This window comes from Crocodylus porosus, unplaced genomic scaffold (genome assembly GCF_001723895.1).
Source record: "Crocodylus porosus isolate Cpor-Errol unplaced genomic scaffold, CroPor_comp1, whole genome shotgun sequence".
In the NCBI taxonomy this organism is placed as follows: Eukaryota; Metazoa; Chordata; order Crocodylia; family Crocodylidae; genus Crocodylus; species Crocodylus porosus.
The window spans coordinates 39,201,237-39,219,901 of record NW_017728951.1 but is presented as its reverse complement, the minus strand read 5'-3'; the positions used below and the strand labels follow the sequence as shown (position 1 = coordinate 39,219,901).

Here is an 18,665-nt window from a genome sequence, read left to right as displayed (position 1 = left end):
GCTGGGGTCATTTGACCCCAGTATTCTTTCCTGCCATGGCAGGGGGTCGGACTAGATGATCTGCTCAGGTCCCTTTTGACCCTACAAACTATGAAACTATGGATAACACGGCTTTTACTGTATTTTGGAAAAATTCTGAAATGGGAAATTTGCTAAAAGAAACCCATTGTCAAGAGCAGTTTGTTCTGATGAACTGGCATTCTACTCCCCACTGCTCCTCAAAAATGTTCTTAACTACCTTAAGTTGTCAGTGTAAAAGCCAAATGTACACATCAGGACCCTCTGTATTGTACACCGAATACTCATTATGGGGATTTAATTTGATATTTGTTGAGGGGTGCCCCAGACTTTCTGGCAGTATAGGAACTGAAATATCTACCCATGTCAGGTTTTGGATAGATGACAGACCCCAAACAACAGACTCCAGATGACAGACATAGACATATAGATATATTTTACTGTCAAACAGGAAAGACAGACCAAATAAGCTTTACTTACCAATAAGATCACTTCTGTCCAACAGTAACTCTAAATCTTTATCACTGATTACTTTCTCTCTGGATCCTTTAACCTCTCTACAGAAATAAGATAAAATGATACAATGTAAAACCAAGTTACCATTGGATTAATCCAGCAGTTCCATACTAAAACAGGGTACAGACCATGGAACAGAACCACAGAACTTGGTCTCTTTAAGATAAGGACTGTTCAAGGCAGGAATAAAGATATGCAGCTGAGGACAAGATGCATACCCACCCTTCTTGGAGACTGCGAACAAGGACTTCCTATGTTGGTATAAGGGGGGAGGAGGGTGGTCAGGTGACCAGAAAAGGGGCTGGGCCTGGCTGTACAAAAGCTGGTCCCTGCCAGGGGGAGAGAGGAAAGGCCTAGTAGCAGAACCAGGACTAACTTGCTCTTGAGGGGGAGAGGGGAAACACCCCAGAAACTGGCTAGCAGAGCCCCGGGGCACACAGGGCATGGACCTGAAGACATGTGGATCTCAGTGGGGGTAAACTGTGTAGGTTTTTTTTTTTCTGTTGAGCCCAAAAAGGATAACAAGAGGGCCGTTATGTCTGGAACTTTGTTGGTAGCTCAAAATGTCAGGGCAGTCTGTTAAAAATACCTGTTGATAACAACTGGTAGAACAGACAAGGCCATAAGGGGTAATATGGAGGCCACGTGGCAAAGCACTGTATGGAGACAAAATGCTGCAGTAATTGACCCTCAGCAGGTTGTGAATGCTTGCCTTGAGACAGGGACCTATCAGGGCAGCAAAGGGTGAGAACTAAAGGGACCTGGCCCAGAGGTCGATTCACTGGCCAATGGAACCAAGGGTTCTAGGTTTGAGACACAGAAGGGACAGAATTAGGACTGATGGCCTGGGCAAGGTGGGACCTTGAAAGGAAGAAGGCTGAGGCCCTGAAAGAGGGTCTGGTCTGGACCCAACCATTGTCAGTAATGATACAGATAAGGATGAGGTAGTGCCACCTGGCTTTAGATCACCACCCTCTCTGGAGTGAGGCAATTTACTGCAATTATTTAACACCAAGGCATGTCAAGTGAGCGAAAGAAGGGGAGTGCAGAGCTAGCTGTGGACAGAAATCCCAGGGTAACCCCACCAGTGACACCCTGTAACAGTATCAGTTCCCTAAGGACCTAGCTTCTTTCCAATTGGCAGACCTGAATGCCATTTACCGTATTTTTCGGACCATAAGATGCACTTTTTCCCCCCCAAAAGTGGGGAGAAAACGAGGGTGCGTCTTATGGTCCGAAGGTGTGTGTCCCGGGGAGACGGGGCGGAGCTTGCCCGCGGAGGCAGCGGAGCCCGAGCGGGACACCCGCCGCTTGTTTATGCCGTGTCCCGGGGAGACGGGGCGGAGCTTGCCCGCGGAGGCGGCGGAGCCCGAGCGGGACATCCGCTGCTTGTTTACACCGGAAGCCGGCGCCCGTGCCGGTGGCCGGCAATAAAAATGGCCGGCCACCGGCACACATAGTCTCTCCTGCCATAAAAACTGGGTGCGTCTTATGGTCCGAAAAATACGGTAATATCATGAAAAGGGCAGAGCCACTGTGGTGATCTGACACTTACTTATATGCCACAGATCGAGAACCAATTGTGGGGCGGGGTGGAAATCAAACAAAAATGTGAAAACATACCTTTCATAATCTCTTGATTTCAATAATTCCATTAATTCCTGAGGATCCAAGCAGCTCTTTGATTGGCTTAACCCAGATTTACCACCTTTAAACTGATCTATGCAGAGAGAAAAACCCCCATGTAAGAAAATCTATAAAAGGCAGCCACCAAATTTGTAAATTGACACATCTAACATGTGCTGAAGAAACAGATAATCAACTATTTTGGACATGCTGCACATCAATACAACAGCACATAGTGAATATCGTGCTTCACCATTTTGTCCAAGCACATACAACATGCCTAAATTATTACTAAGCTGAAAGGTCAAAAAAAATATCAAGCATTGCACAGAACTCTTACATGCACACCTGTCACTAATTTTGGCATGCAAAGAAATGGTTTGGAAACAGCAGTGACATGCACATGATAGAAAAGGTATTAGTTCTACTTACAGTAAAAACATTGCAATTAAAATTAGATGGAGAAGGTTGAAGTTTGTTCCCATTATAACATTAGCTGATTGAAACAAAGTGAGGAGGGTTACAACTACAGAACAGAGAAGCAGTGAAAGATGCTTATGATTTATTAGAGACTAATTTCTCTCAATATACTTAATAAATGAGATATAACTGTTCAGACTAACATTTCTTAATACCCTAACACTTAGCAGTACCCCAAACCTCCACGTTTTCCAATAGACTTGAGTGTAGACAGAAGGGAAGTTTCTAAGCAACTCATTACTAGACATCTAAATACTGACAAAAACCAGCAGTCACTTGGATCGGTTATCAAGGTCTGTCAGAAACATAAGATTACTTCCAACTGGCCAAAGTTGACTGAGGACAAAGCCAAGAAAAGCAGACAAATCAGGGGAGACTAACATTGTATCTTCCTACTATCACTAGACTTGCCCAACCTTGCCACTTACAGATGCAGCTGCCCAATCTCACCTCCTCCCTTACCCACTTCCTCTGCCCTTGCTCAGGTCTGGTTTGCAAATATCCACTAAACACAGGTTTTGCTATTTCTGGGTAACATACATGCATATAATATTTAAATGATTCCACTACTTAACTACATACTTCTCACATGAAGTAATGTATTCATATTTAATATGTTACTGTTGTATGAGAAGCAAGGATTTTTGAGGTTTCTTTTCCAACTATATAGCTAGTCCAGTAAAAAACGCCTGAAAGCTTATTCAGCAGCAAGTGCCCTTCCTTGGATCCAAGAGACAGATACAAACTGAGCTAAATAGCACAGAAAAGACTCCATATGTAAATGCAAACAAAGGGACTGTGAATTAGGAGTGAAGAGTTATTACGAAGGTAAAATGCAGTAATATAAGGCAACCTAGGGAGGTGTAGAGGAAGACTATTCGGGAAGGGAGGGAGTAGTTATCACCTGTGAAGTACGATTAGTAGCAGTATGGTGTTAGACTGAATGCATCTAGGGTGGCAGAAATATGTGAAATGCTGAGAAAATTCTTTTAAAGGCACCATCATAATATGTGCTGGTGTACAGAGAAGTTTGCACATAATTTAACTCTACTCTGACATTCCCTTACTTCAAGCCTGATCCATCCAATTGTAAAATAGCTTAGGGCTTTTTTAATGAATATCCTTCTTTTAGATAAAGAACAAATAAAAATTAAAAGGATCTTGACACTAAGATTTCACAGCTCTGCTGGTTTTTAACAAATTTCAACTCAAGTTATTTCGGTTTCAGAAGGCTGGGTGGCCAGATACCTTTAAAACATGTCTAAAGCATCTTAGCAGGGTCAGAAGAGGATGGAATTAACTTTACGTGCTTTTTATATTTATGGCAAGAAGGTACCATCAGATTACTTAGTTAGGTGATCACAGCAGCCTTCCCTAAACCTTTACTTGAGGCAAGGGTTCCTAGAGGAAACCACTGAAACTTGGGCTTAGCAGTGGTTAGTAAACAATTAAACAAGTATTTACTCAATGAAATTGGTAAGTCTGCTTGGCAACCTGTCCCATGTTATTGCTCTCTCCTTTCATATTTAACTCTGTACTGGATGCTTCACCATTTCATGGGTTGATTCCTTGATGGATTCAAATTACTCTTCCTGTTTTGGTTCTACATGCAAACTAGACCGAAAGTTACATTTCTGGCAAAGACATTTCTGAAAGATGCTTTTCTCCTATTTTAACTGACCATGAAATCTTAGGAGCTTGCTGGCAGACAGAAGCACCATGATAGCAAGTGGAGTATAAAAAGAGACTTGGGTAATACTAAAAAGACACCTAATTCAACATTATCACCCAAAACTAGCACTAGTTTAATTATCTAGACCTGGGCTGGCCAAACTGTAACACAGGTGCCATAGGCAGCCTCTCTGTAGGGCATGCAGTAGATTGGGGAGGGCAGAGGTTAGGGCAGGGAGAAGAAAAAGAAGGATAAAAGGGGAAAGGGACTGGAATGGAGCTTGGGGAGGATGTGGGACTTAATCTGTGGCATACGTGCCAAAAAATTTGACTGCCACTGGTCTATAGCAGGGGTTTTCAATCATTTTTGGTTGGTGTCACAACCAGATACCAGGTTAAACAGGGAGTCCCCAGGCTGGGCAATGAGCCCGGGGGGGCGGGCGGCGGCAGCAAATGATTGACCAGAAGTGCCAGCAGCGAGACTGGAAGTGCTGCTGCTTCTCCATGCCACTACCGTTTACCCCCTGGGGCCTTCTGGTTTAGAGTTTGAGAACCATCACACCAAGTAGCTGCCAATAGCTACAGAGGTGCTTCTTTTTTTTCCATGTCCCTTACCCAAAATACAGCTTTCTTCCTTTAAAAAGTTAACTCATTTACCCAATCATGGTCTTTTTACTTTTCTAAAGAAGACCTTACCATCACTGGTAACTATTAAAACACATTGATTTGTAACTAACATGGCTTTTATGCTAAATTAGGTGCCTAGCCTAATTTAGCACTTTGCACCAATTCAGTACTTTGACTTTCTTTAAAACATGTAAAGATAACACATACTGCTTGAATATTTTTAAATGATTTTAATAAAATTATAGAAAGTTATACCTTTATGGAGGTTGCAAATTTTAAAATTCAGTTGCATTTAAATATATTTTTCTTTAATTAAAAAAACAACAACAACAACAACAAATTTTATCCACTGCAGTCAGACATTTCTTTTCCCTTAAAGTGAAAAATGATCCGTCAGGAAGCTGATCTGGCTGATACTTATCTACAACTCCACAGCAACTATTCTAACAACTCAAATACCTTACTGCCTGGCTTCATTCCATTTTTTCTTCCTGCAAAGCAAACCTTCCTTCTCCTCCCCGGTCAACAGATGCGGCATGATGACCCCAGTTCTTCTGAAGCCTGAAAAGTCTTACTCTAAATCTGCAGCAGAAATCAGCTACACTGGGCTAACAAATGCCTTCAGAGAAGAGACTGCTTTTGACTCTTGAAAAGAAAAGGAGAAGTTTTTCACAACCAACTAGGATCACTAAAAGCAACAAGCTGCAGCGGCAAGAATTCTCTACTGGGTTTTAATGGAGTAATACAAAAAAAGTGGAGTAAATTTACTAACTTTTGTGGATAATCAGCTTCTCTAGCTTCCTCTTGGCAGCAGCTCTCTCCACAATCTTCTGATCAATAGTATTTGCTGTTACAAGGCGATACACAACAACTGGTTTCGTTTGGCCGATTCTGTGACACCTGTCCTGGGCCTGAAGGTCAGACTGGGGATTCTAAAAGGAATTAAAAAAACAAACAAACAACTTTGCTGATAAAGATGCACAATGGGCTTTACTTTCAGTCACTTGACTCTACAGGCTTTAAAGCTGAAAATGCATCACTTTGTGCTGCAGAAAGAGGAAAAGATCATTCCAATTTCTGGGGAGTATGTGCACAACTAATTGCGTTAATAAAATTGAAAAAAACAAGTTAATTTTACAGTTGAACTGGATCATGGAACCAACTATTTAGTTGTCATGGAAACCAGCCTTTTACTAAAAGTACTTTGAGACATGGTATAAATTTGTTTATCTTTCACAAATGAGTTGGCTCAAAGCTATCATAGTTATGACATTAGGTAGTAAAGAGTGTGTGAAAGCCTGCTGAACTATTATTGCTTGCTAAATATAAGCTGTAGTCCAACGGTTTACTTGAGGGGTGGGCAATTATTTCGGGCAGAGGGCCACTTACTGAGTTTTGGCAAGCCATCAAGGGCTGCATGACAGGCAGCCAGGGGCAGATAACTATTATTTTTCTAAATTTTTTAGGGGCCTTGTGGGCTGGATAGAATGGCCCGGCAGGCTGCATGTGGCCTGTGGACCACATTTTGCCCATCCCTGGTTTATTTAGTGTTCCACATTTTTGTTTTTATTTAAAAAAAAATTCCGGCAATTTTTCAGGGTTTATCTTCCAAACATAAAAACTAGGTTGAAATTGGGATAAAAGGAAGAAAAGAAAAAACAAAAGAACACATTGGTTTAAATTCGAGGAAATAATAATACGTTTCTGCAGCAGTGAGGGAGAGAGGGACCCGAGTAAGTCTAGGACTAGAGAAGGGGTTGGGGGAGAGGCATGGTGTAGCACGTTGGCTGCTCCTGGAGCTGCAGCAGGAAGCAAAGTGGGGGGAACCATCAGTGGGTGCAGGGCATGGGGGTGTGGCTCTTGCTGCTATGTGAACCCCGGGAGGGCTGCGGTCTGTGGGGGCTGTGTCAGGCTCTTCCGGGGGGGGGCATGTGCCCCCAGATCTGCGCGCGGGACTAGAGCAGGCTGCTGCTGCCGACTGGAGCTGGCAGCAGCACTGGGTTCTTCCCGGAGATCGGCAGGCTGCTCTTGCTGCAGCCTGCTGCTGTGGCGGGTTGGGGCCAGCAGTGGCATCAGGCTCTTCCCAGTGCTTGGGGCAGGCAGCAGCCGGCTCTTCTAGGGCTTAGCAGGCTGCAGCAAGAGCAGGCTGCCACTGCTGCAGGCACTAGGCTCTTCCTGGTTCTCAGGGCAGGTGGTAGCCTGCTCTTTTCCCACGTGCAGATCTGGGGCACATGTCCCCCTGGGAAGAGCCTGGCGCAGCTCCCCAGCCCATCTGGGGTGTGTGTGTGTGTGGCAGCAAGAACTGTGCCCTCCTGCCCTACACGCAGTGACAGCTGCCTCCACTTTGCTCCCTGCTGCAGCCCAGGGAGTAGCCGATGGGTCATGCCACGCCTCTCCCCACAGCCCTCTCCCTTCCCTCCTCCCACGGACTTACCTGCTTGGGGGGGGGGGGTGCCTATGCCGATCGCATGAGAGTGAACTTACCTTGCATATTTACCTCACAATTCAGAACTGATTTTGAATTATTACAAAAAGAACAAAGAATAGTAAAGTTAGGCTAAACTTTTTAAATACAAACTAATTTTTGTGTCCCATCAAAACTAATAATTTTTCCAGAAATCCTGGTTTGCATAGGCTCACATTGTTTTCTTAAGTGTATCCTCACTCATGTTGAGCACATCCATACTCATGTTGAGCCTCTTGCTCTCTTGGATGTAGTCCAGTTTTGAAAATAAGCATTCTGTATCCATTGAGCTGGGGGCTACACTCAAAGCTTGTTGTGCAATTTTACTAAAGTTGGAAAGTAACCAGCACATCCAGTTCCACATCGTCAGGGATTGGCATGTTCATGTTGGCATTCACTTTTAAGATGTGTAAATTCATCTTTGACGACAAATGGTTGAAACACTCTGGCATAGTGGTCATAGTCTGCTGCAAAATTCACCTTGAGGAAGGGGTTCAACACCTGGATGACATTCCAAAATGAATCTTCGGGGCCAAACACTTTGGGGTTCAAATTACACGTTATAGTCACCTGCCATGTTCCACAGAGAATAATGTTTAAGACTTTGAAAGCTTTTTTGGTTCTTTCGTGTTCCAAGGTCAGAAGGATTTCATGAAACAGTTGCGTTTTCTCACTGGATGTTTCTGTTGTAGCTTTTTTGTTCAATTCAGATGATATTTTAGTTGTCAGTATGTGGTGAACATCTGTATTATTGTGAAAATACTGTGTTGAAGGCAGCATGGGAGAATTCCACTGCTTTTAGAATTTCAGACAGTGAATTCAGGTTCTCAGCAATGAACATGTCCTTGGTGTGCAGGATCTGCTGGCCACTGAGATTATTTGCCTGTTTCTTCAGTTTCTGCTTTAGCACTGACAAACTCAGGGTGATCTAAAACACACATTAGCAAAGTCCATGCCTTATTTACAAGACATGCAGCCAGGCAGAAATTCATTCATTGATGTGGCACAACAGGAGTCAATAAATTGGCAGTCAATTTTGCAGTTATCTTGCACTTCATAAAACAAAGCCTTGAGCTTGTTTGCATGCTTGAAAACAGCCCCAAATCCAATGATGCTTGTGTCTCTCATTTCTTCAATAGCTGTGGCTGATGATAGTGCAAGATTAAATGAGTGGGACAAGTAACTCATAATAGCTCTGGTTTCTGATTGAGTTTTTTCTTCCATGAAAGCTTAGCCATATAGGACATACAAAAAACTAGAACTCTTGGTTCCAAAATGATACCTTTTATTAGACCAACTGGAAAATGGCAAGAAAACTGTCCTTTTCTGCAAGCTTTTGGGATCAAAGTCCCTTCGTAAGGCTCTGGGAAAAGCGTAGATGGTACAAGATGGTAAAGTGTCCCCACAGGTAGGAAATAAACTTCATTTTTGCACAGAGGGAGCTGAAGGTGGAAGTCTGTCCCTCTGGGTCCATGAGTGTACCTCTGTGAGCTGTGTTGAGTAGCTCTTTGATGTGTTGATCAGGTAGAATTTCTTCCCTGGAGGTGTCAGGCAGGGAGGCAAAAAAACGTTCTTGTTCTACAATGAAGTTTTAAATCCAAAATATAGACATACAGGAGGCAGAATCCATGTTAGTGGTGGCCACATTTTCCCCAAGTCAGTTGGTACATCTCTAACACCGCATTTACTGTTGCATGAATGCTTGGGGTATCAGTAAATGGGATGAATATCACATCTGCACAAAAGAATGCAGGTTTTGGCTTTGAAATAAAAAAAAAAAGGCCAAATTCAGGTGGTCCAATGCGTCAGGGAATTCATCAAAAAAACAAACCACATTTCCATTAATTCTTTCAATCACTTTAGATACTACAGCTTCATCATTTTCTCTCAGGTACTTAAGAGTGAGGTCGTCTGCATTAGGAAGAGTTTTTGTGCAACAATACTGTCCAGCAGCAAAATCACTGATCAATCCCTCTATGAGAAACAGTGGTTGCCGAGCAAAACAAATAGCATGCACAAAATCATTAAACAGTTGTGTTCTCTTTCATTAATGCCCTGTTGAAGGCTCCAGATATGGGCTGTTTATCCCTAATCGCACATTCTCCTTTAATATATCACTTGCTTTCTATATGTTCTTTTACCCTGTCAGCATAAGAACTGACTTCAATGCCACAGTACTTGCAGCGCAATGCATCTTCCTCTTCACCTTCCTGTTTACTCTTTTTGAAAACTTCTAAAACACCGATTTTCATGGCTATAGTCACATAGATTTGCGCTTTCTACTCAACTTTTACTTTTTTTTCTGTGTATATTTTTATTCAGCCCCACATTAAACAGAAGCACTAAGCGCCTGTTTATGTCACGTGAGCCAATTATGGTGTGATATTAAACAGTTTAAATCTGACTGGATCCACTGTGTGTCTGGAGTGAGCTATACATTTAAGAATTGCTTCAGTGCTGCAACACAAACTGTCTATCAGGATGGCATTTCATTAAAATAAATACAGTAAACCAGAAAACTCCATTAACTGGAATTTCAACAGCAGGTGCACAGTGCCATGCCCCACTGCTTTCTTCCCTGATCACGTTCGTGCCCCTTCCCCCTGCTGCAGCAGTCTGCTGCTGGGCTGCCCTGGCATTTGGGAGAGGAGGAAGGAGTTGCATGTGCCCGGACACAGGGACAGTCCCTGCCCCATTACCCTGACCTGTCCCCTCTCGCCTTGGGTCAGAGCCGGGAGCTCTGCGTCCCTCGGCAGCAGCTCCATCCCCATGGGCCCATGCAGAAGTGGCCAGGTAAAGCACCCACCACAGGAAGCAAGGCTGGGCTCTCCTGCCTGCCCCTTGGTGCGGCTTTCATCTCCCAGCACCTGGGGCAGGGCCGCAGCCAGAGCTGCCGGGGTGCAGCTGGGACCCACCCAACCTGGGAGTGATTCCCGCAGCTCCTCCTGGGGTCAGAGCCGAGAGCCCAGGCAGTGGCTCCAGCCACCCTACCCTGGACCCAGCATGACCACTGCTGCCTCTCCTCCCCCCGCTCCGTGAATGGCTGTCACTACCGCCCTCCCTCCCCGGCTGGAAACCCGTGCTGTAACCAGCACTTTTAGCTTACTGGCACCCTCCATTCCCCACTTGTGCCAGTTAACAGGGACTTGAACTGAAAAATGGATGTAAATCAGTAAAAACCTAATAAGTCCAATAAAAAAAAGAGTCAGGTAGTTTATCAGTGAAATTCGGTAAAAAACCAAAAATGCAGAACACTAAGTTTGTTATATAATTTTTCCTGGTAATCTATAAAAGTAGGATAGCCCATAACCTAGGAAAGCTGCTAAACAAATATGTAGCAACATACTAAAAAAATCTGACCATGTAAAACATTTGAAAAAATGTTTAACTTACCCAGTCACTATCATAAATGATGACAGTGTCTGCTGCAGTCAAGTTAATGCCCAGACCTCCAGCCCGTGTACTCACTAAGAATAGGAAGACTTCAGGTTCAATGTTAAACTTCTGCATCTGGAAGAGAAAACAGAATAAAGGGCTTTAAAAAATAGTTAATTAGATTTCAGTTTAAGTGAGACGTACAATTGCCTTGTCTCTCTACAGGGGGCAGAGCTGTGTTCTAAGACAGTAGTTCTCAACCTTTTTTGTACCAGAACCCATTGTAAAACATCAGTGATCAGTCCTGACCCAGTGCCTCTCACTCCCAACCCAGTGCAGCCTGCCCTCCAGGGGGTGGGGTGGATGTATGGTATTGGGGGTGTGTGGAGCATGGGCAACCCCAAGAAGCCTCTCTCAGGCAAGAACTCTGCCAACCCTGCAAGGAAAAACCATGGTTTCCCCACATTTTTCTCCTTTAACCTTCATACATTCCCATGGAGTAATTTCCTACCCCAGACACACATCTTGTGCAGTATCTTAAAGTTAATTAATTCTAAAAAATTTTCTTTTTAGGACATTCTCACTGGCACCGCAGTGTACAATATGCCCAAAGAACAACCACCTTACATGAATGGTTTGCTCTCTGTGGATGAAAAGCTGCCCAGGGAGTGAAACAAAGCTGAAAGCCTACATTGGCCTCCTACTGCTGAGTGGTCTATACCACAGTGGTCACAAGGGACTGGAGGAGTCATGAGAGCAACACACCAGGCGTTCTTGCTTCTGTGCCACCATGAATTTAAAACAATTTTGTCAAATCACCAAGTACCTGAGATTTGACAACAAGGTGACACATGAGGAAAGGACAGTTGTGGACAAGCTTGCTACCTTCAGAGATATTTGGACACAATTTGTGGAGCAGCTCAGGAAATGGTATATTCCAGGAATACACCTGATGGCTGATGAGCAGCAAATTGCATTCAGGGGTCGCTGTCCCTTCAGACAGTGTATGCCCAGCAAGCCTGCCAAATATGGCTTGAAAATTTAGTGGTGCAGTGATGCAGCAACATCATTCCCCCTGTCTGGAGACATCTACTTGGGCAAACCAGAACCTCCACGCCAAGGTAATCCTGGTACCCAGGTCACTGAAAAACTGATTCATCCCTGGTACAGGACAGGAAGGAATATTGTGCATCACAATTTCTTCACAAGTATTGCCTTGGCAGAAAGACTGCTACAGCAGAACTTGACCTATGTGGGTACGATTTGGAAAAACAAGGCCAATATCACAAACGAAAAATACAAGAAAATCGACGGGAAACTTTTTCATCCGTTTTTGCTTTTGATGGGGAACTCATCCTAGTTTCCTATGTTCCAAAGAAGTCCAAAGTTGTGCTGTTGCTGTCAAGCATTGCACCATGACCTGACAGTGAGTAGAGAGCAAAGAAAGCTGGACATGATCCATGACTACAAAAAAGGGCTGGGTGAACAACCTTGACCACTTAGTCTGTATGCCCACCTGCAGACGGAAAACCAACAGGTGGCCAATGACACTATTTTTCAATATGCTGGATGTGGCTGCCATTGCCAGCCTCATCACTTGGCTAAGCCACAACACAAACTGGAAGCAAAGATCACATTAAGAAGATGGCACTTTTTTTTTTCTTTTGCAGGAGTTTGGAGAACAGTTGATTGATAGACAAGTAAACCAAAGAATGATGGATACATACAATCTGCCTAAGTTTGTTAAGTCTGGTCTGACTGCCCTAAATTACAAATTGCCACAATGCACCCCAGTAGAACCTTCTGCAAGCATAAGCGGATGTTGTGCTTTTTGTCCAAGGGCAGATGACTGCAAAACCCAGAAACAAATGTGAAGATTAAGCTATTTGTGTGCACCACAGTACATCACTGCTGCTTTGCGAGGAATGCAATACTTAGTTAAAACAGTTAGGAAATGTTTTTGGAATTGTTAGTTTGAAAATGGTGTGAACTGCAGACTTAGCAAATTGCCAAGTTCGTTTGTGTTTTGAAACTCTTTTAGTTTTTTCATAGTTCTAGTTAAATAATATTTTGGGTTCAACTCATCATAAATACTCTTTCAAACAATCTGTACGCTTAATAAATAGTTTCTGGTACATTTACACTGTTATCACTGGTTCCTTTTTGTTCATGCGGGCAGGATAACAAGTTACCCCATGAGACCAACAATGGTTACGTTTTCATAAGAACTGATGAGGGTTAAAGAGAATCCATTTTTTAAGTTTGTTCATAACTTTCATGTTCTTCTGATCCACTTTTGGGTTGCGACACACTATTCTAAGAAACTGGAGGGGGGTGGAAAAAAGGAGAGGAGGAAGACTGAAGCATCAGCAACTTAATGACATTCTGGTCACAATATTAACTACAGATAGTACTTCCATTCTCTCATTTCCCAATCTCTTTGTGATTTGGCATCAATTGTATAAACAATGAAGGTATGCTATGTTGACACCGATAATTAGCTGCAAGTTTTGGGTCAAGCTCATCATGTCTGCACTAAAGATCTATAAATTGATTTCACAGGGGCAAATGCAGCCCAAGTTAGTCCAATCAGCTGTTCTCAGAATGCAACTGGCTGAAAGAAGTAGTACAGTCAAATCTTTACTAGTACTTGGAAGGTGCATGGAAGACCAGGATTTCAGCTACAACAGCAGAAGCATCCAACACTACCAGGTCATTTTGAAAGTGGCCACCTCACAGCTTGACATGCACTGGACTATACTGCAGTGCTGAGAGCAAATCTGACAACCAGAGATGTGTAAGGCTGCAAAAGATAGGAAGCAGAGGTCCAGTGATACCCCAGCTTCATACCATTTATACCTGGACTTCAGTGATGCACTTAAGTGCTTCAAGCACCAAATGGTCACTGACTATAGTCATGCAACTCTCAGGAAGATGCAGTCTGGAGAAGACAAAACTGAGGGGATTTAACGGCAATCTTCAAACTGCCTTACAGGTGGTTTCAAAGAGGATTGAGCTAGATTGTTCTCAGTGGTGGCAGATGACAGAACAAGGAGCAATGGTTTCTAGTTGCAGCAATGGAAGTTCAGGTTAGATATTAGAAAAGACTCACTAGGAGGGTAGTAAAGCATAGGAACAGGTTACCCAGAGAGGTTGCGGAATGTCCATCCTTGGAGGTTAAGACCTGGCTAAACAAAACTTTTTTTGAAATGATACAGTTGCAGATGGTCCTGCTTTGAACAGGGGGTTGGCCTAGATGACCTCCTGACATTCCTTCCAACCCTAATTTTCTATGATATATTTTATAAAAATGAAATTATGACTTGGCCTATTAATTATATGGCCCTTTTAGTGGGTAGTTTGTTAGTGTTACTTCCACAGAAGTTTGTATCGTCCTTGGTAGTATGCCTTCATGGGAGCTGTATCAGCATGGGAGGCAACTGAGGTTTCATGCCAAAGGTTCTACTGCGCTTCCTGTATCTTTGAAGTTAAGTTGCTTAATCATTCAGTGGTAAAGTCCAAACCAACTGATTCTTCTTCGGTAAGAGCAGCACAGGTGGTGGTAGTTATGGGAGGATTGTTTGCAGATCTCATTCTAGTGGCAGTTACTTCTACAGCTCATCAGCATTCTATCCCGTCTTTGTGCACTTTCCAACTCCCTCTGTTGTACCAAAGACAAAACTGCTGTCCTCGGAAAGTAAGCATTTTTTAAATGAAGGGAGTTAAAATCCTCACCACTTACCAAGACGTGATCCGTTTCTGCCTCGATAAATTTTCACTTTCTACCTCTACGTTGCTGGTCTTGCAAATAAGATGGATGACATGAAAAATGATAGAAGTTGCAAACTGTGTCCCTGTAACAGGAGTCATCTGGGGGAATTATGTTGCTTACATTAAAAAAGGATACTGAATGGACTGACTGGTGGTGGTGGGGAGGAGGGGTGTTCTTCCCATTGCAGGCACTTTAAATTTTAAAGGGCAAGTCTTCACAATATAAAACCTGAGCACACAAATGGTATAGTAGGAAAGCATGTTGTAGATGACATTGTGTCCAAAATGCACGAGGTGTGGAATTCAGGCAGCTACTTCTGCTTTTGGAAGACAGGGAACAGAAGAGCTTGGAGAGGTTTTGGAAGGAGGGAGGCCATACAGATGGGACAGACCAGGAACTCTCCAAGTGCCTGCTCACAGTGGTGATTAATACGTCTCAGAACCTGAAAGCCCCTTGCAGACAAGAGGTCTGAGTAAGGATCAAGCCCCCATGGAGAGTTCTGGTTAGGGAGCACCAAAGTCCATTCCTGTGGAAGGTTAGGTCTCTTCATAGTACCAGGTACAGGCACCAATGCAGATAATCTCTCACCATGTTGGTGCTTCTCCAAGTACCAAATAAGGCATATGTGGCTCTTCAAGCCCCTGCTCCTCCAGTCTCTCTTGTGCATTACAATGGTTGTCGGACAGTATCACATATGGGCCAAACTGAGCGGTGTGCTGTGCTTCTGATGGCTGCATTCAAGGACAGGCTAAACTAACTTCTGTACTCGGGACTGTTTTGGGAAAAACTGGTTGTTCTACAGGCCAATTCCCAGTTTCGCTTGCTATGATATAATATGATACACCCCTACACAAAATTTCCAAAGAGGATGGCAGGGATGCAGGCAAGCTGGGCTTGACATCAGTGACAAAGCATGGATGAAAAAAGTGACACTCAAGTATGTGGGCTGAGCCATATAACATAAGGAAGCTTATAAGAAAATGGAGACTTGGACAAACAAGGGAAAAATAAGAGTATTGCTCGGGCATGAAGGGATGAAGTCAGCAAAACGCAGTTGGGGTTGCAGCTACCAAGGGATGTGAAGGTAACAAGAAATGTTTCTATAAGTATGTTGGTAGCAAGAGGAGGATCAAGGAAAGTGTGGGGGAGGCAGCCTTGTGATAGAGGATGCAGAAAAGGCTGAAGTGCTCAATGCCTTTTTTGGTTTCAGTCTTCACAGGCAAAGTCAGCTCCCAGACAGCTGCACCAGGCAGCTGTTTAGGGAGGTGAGCAGCCTCCAGTGGTGAAGGAACAGGCTAGGAACTACTTAGAAAAGCTGGATGTGTACAAGTCCACAGGGCCAGATGAGATGCACCTGAGGGTGCTGAGGGAGGTGGCTGATGTGATTGCAGAGCCATTGGCCACCATCTTTGAAAGCTCACGGTGATCAGGAGAGGTCCCGGATGATTGGAAAAGGGCAAACAGTGCCCATATTTAAGAAAGGGAAAAAAGAAGGATCCAGGGAACTATAGACCACTCAGCCTCACCTCAGTCCCTGAAAAAAAATCATGGAGTAGATCCTCAAGGAATCCATTTCTAAGCACTTGGAGAAGGTGGCGATTAGGAACAGTCAGCATGGATTTACCAGGGGCATGACCAACCTGATTGCTTTCTATGATGAGATAAGTGGCTCTGTGGATGCAGGGAGACTGGTGGATGTGGAGTACCCTGGATTTTAGCAAAGCTTTTGATATGGTTTCCCACAACACTTTCATAGGCAAGCTAAGGAAGTATGGGCTAGATGAACGGACTGTAAGGTGGATAGAAAACTGGCTGGAGCATCGGGCTCAGAGAACAGTAAATCAGTGGCTTGATGTCTAGTTGGCAGCTGGTATCAAGTGGAGTGCCCTGGAGATCAGTCGTGGGCTGGTTTTGTTCAACGTCTTCATCAACAACTTGGAAGATGGCATACAGTGAGTTTACAGATGACATCAAAGCTGGGGGGAGTAATAGATACACTGGAGAGTAGGGCTAGGATTCAGAGTGACTTAGACAAATTGGAGGTTTGGAATCTCATGAGGTTCAACAAGGACAAGTGCAAAATCCTGCACTTAGGATGGAACAATCCAATGTACCGCTACAGGATGGGGGCTGACTGGTTGAGCAGCAGCTCTCCAGAAGAGGACCTGGGGGTTACAGTGGACAATAAGCTGAATGAGCCAGCAGTATGTCCTTGTTGGCAAGAAGTCTAACAGCATACTGGGCAGCATTGGTAGGTGTGTTGGCAGTAGGTAAAGGGAAGTGATTATTCCTCTCTATTCAGCACAAGTAAGGTCACAACTGGAGTACTGTTTCCCGTTTTAGGCCCACCACTACAGAAGGGGTATGGACAATTTGGAGACAGTTCAGCAGAGGGCAACAAAAATGGCGAGTGAGTTGGGGGACATGACTTGTGTTATGAGGAAAAAGACTGAGGAAACTGAGAAGAAGAGACTGAGAGGGAACTTAATAGCAGCCATCAACTACCTGAAGTGGGCTTCGAAAGAGGATGGAGCTAAACTGTTCTCAGTGGTGGCAGATGATAGAACAAGGAGCAACGATCTCAAGGTGCAGCAAAGGAAGTTTAGGTTAGATAATCAGAAAGCGTTCTCTTGCTAGGAGGGTAGTAAAACACTGGAACAGGTTACCCAGAGAGGGGGTGAAGCTCCATCCTTTGAGGTTTTCAAAACCCGGCTAGACAAAGCTTTGGCTGGGATGATATAGTTGGAGATGGTCCTGCTTTGAACAGTGGGTTGGATTGGCTAACCTCCTGAGGTCCCTTCCAACCCTAACCATGAGATTCTATGGTTTGGGTGGGTACTTGTCAGTGTAGGCATACCCCAAGACTTTTTGCATAGTTTTCTGATCCAGTGATGCTGCACTCATGACTACCACATTAAACCGTTTTCTGTCTTTTGGAGCAGTTTGGTTTTATGCTGCACATTAGTTATTAGATGAATTGGTGTAATTAGCCTAAATGCTTAAGGGTGGATTACTTACATTTTCTTCTCTCTCTGCATAGGACATGGATCCATCCAAACGACTAAATCTGTAATCTCTTAAATGGCAATAATCCATCAAAATGTCCAACATCATTGTCATTTGTGAGAACAGCAGCACCTAAAATAGTTAAAAGTCTTTAGAATACTTATCAGAAAGGAAAAATAAAAAGCAACACTTGTTACAATATCAGTACAGAAAACAAAACTACCTTATGCCCCCTTTTTTTCAGTTCTGGAAGCATCCGGTCCAAGAGCAGGAATTTGCCCGAATTCTTCACTAGATCTTCATCAACCTTAAAATACAGAAAAGAAAGGGCGATTGTGCATATGTACATTTCTAACCAAGGTTTTGACGCCGGTGCTACAGGTAAGAGCCAATTAGAACCTTTTTTATTAAAAATTTTTTTAGCTGAAATCAAGATTTTATTATACACACACAAATATATAAATAAAACACTCTTGGTGGTCTGGTGAGAAACAGATTGTCATTCTGTTTCTCAATGGAAGACACTTCTAATGAACTTTTCACAAGGCAGAAATAAGATTTCCTACCCCACTGTACAGGGTTGACAGTCAGTACACTGAACTTCAAGCTGCTGAACCTCAGGCTACAAAGCACTGGCTTAAGTTTGTAGCCCCTGATTAGTTACCAACACCACTTTTTAACAACGTGGCACTGGCTGGTCAAGAGGCACCTTCGGCAGCAGCAATTACCTACACAACCTTTCAGCATTTTATATATATCTGACTCATCCTATATTCCATTCTTGTCCCATCTAGAGAATGTTAGGTTGCATCAGTGATGGATTGCTGATTTGACTATCTTACACTGTGAAGTATCCCACTGAATAATAATGGTTTCAACTCTACAGAAGTCAAGCTTGTGTTTATTTGGAAGACTATTTTTGAATGTACTCTTCTGGTTATTATTGATGGATTAAGTCATGAATGCTGCATGCCCCTGGAGGCTGAGGGGGCAAGGTGACCACTCGCAGACGGTGGTAAGCTCCTACAGGCAGCCGTGGTGGCGAATGTCGCCAGCACCCAACAGTGAAGGGGAGCACTCGCAGATGTCGCCAGCAGTGCTGGTGGCTGG

General features: G+C 43.7%; 1 protein-coding gene across 1 annotated transcript in view; it reads right to left on the bottom strand.

Moving 5' to 3' along the window:
* Positions 1-18,665, bottom strand: part of HELLS (helicase, lymphoid-specific) — a 41,221-nt gene that overhangs the window by 4,223 nt on the left and 18,333 nt on the right. Inside the window, exons 12-17 of the mRNA XM_019556165.1 lie at positions 17,779-17,862; positions 17,568-17,687; positions 10,796-10,912; positions 5,711-5,870; positions 2,158-2,254; positions 499-575 (exon numbers count right to left, since the gene is read on the bottom strand). Coding sequence (XP_019411710.1) covers positions 499-575; positions 2,158-2,254; positions 5,711-5,870; positions 10,796-10,912; positions 17,568-17,687; positions 17,779-17,862 — 655 coding nt within the window. The remainder of the gene's footprint in view (positions 1-498; positions 576-2,157; positions 2,255-5,710; positions 5,871-10,795; positions 10,913-17,567; positions 17,688-17,778; positions 17,863-18,665) is intronic.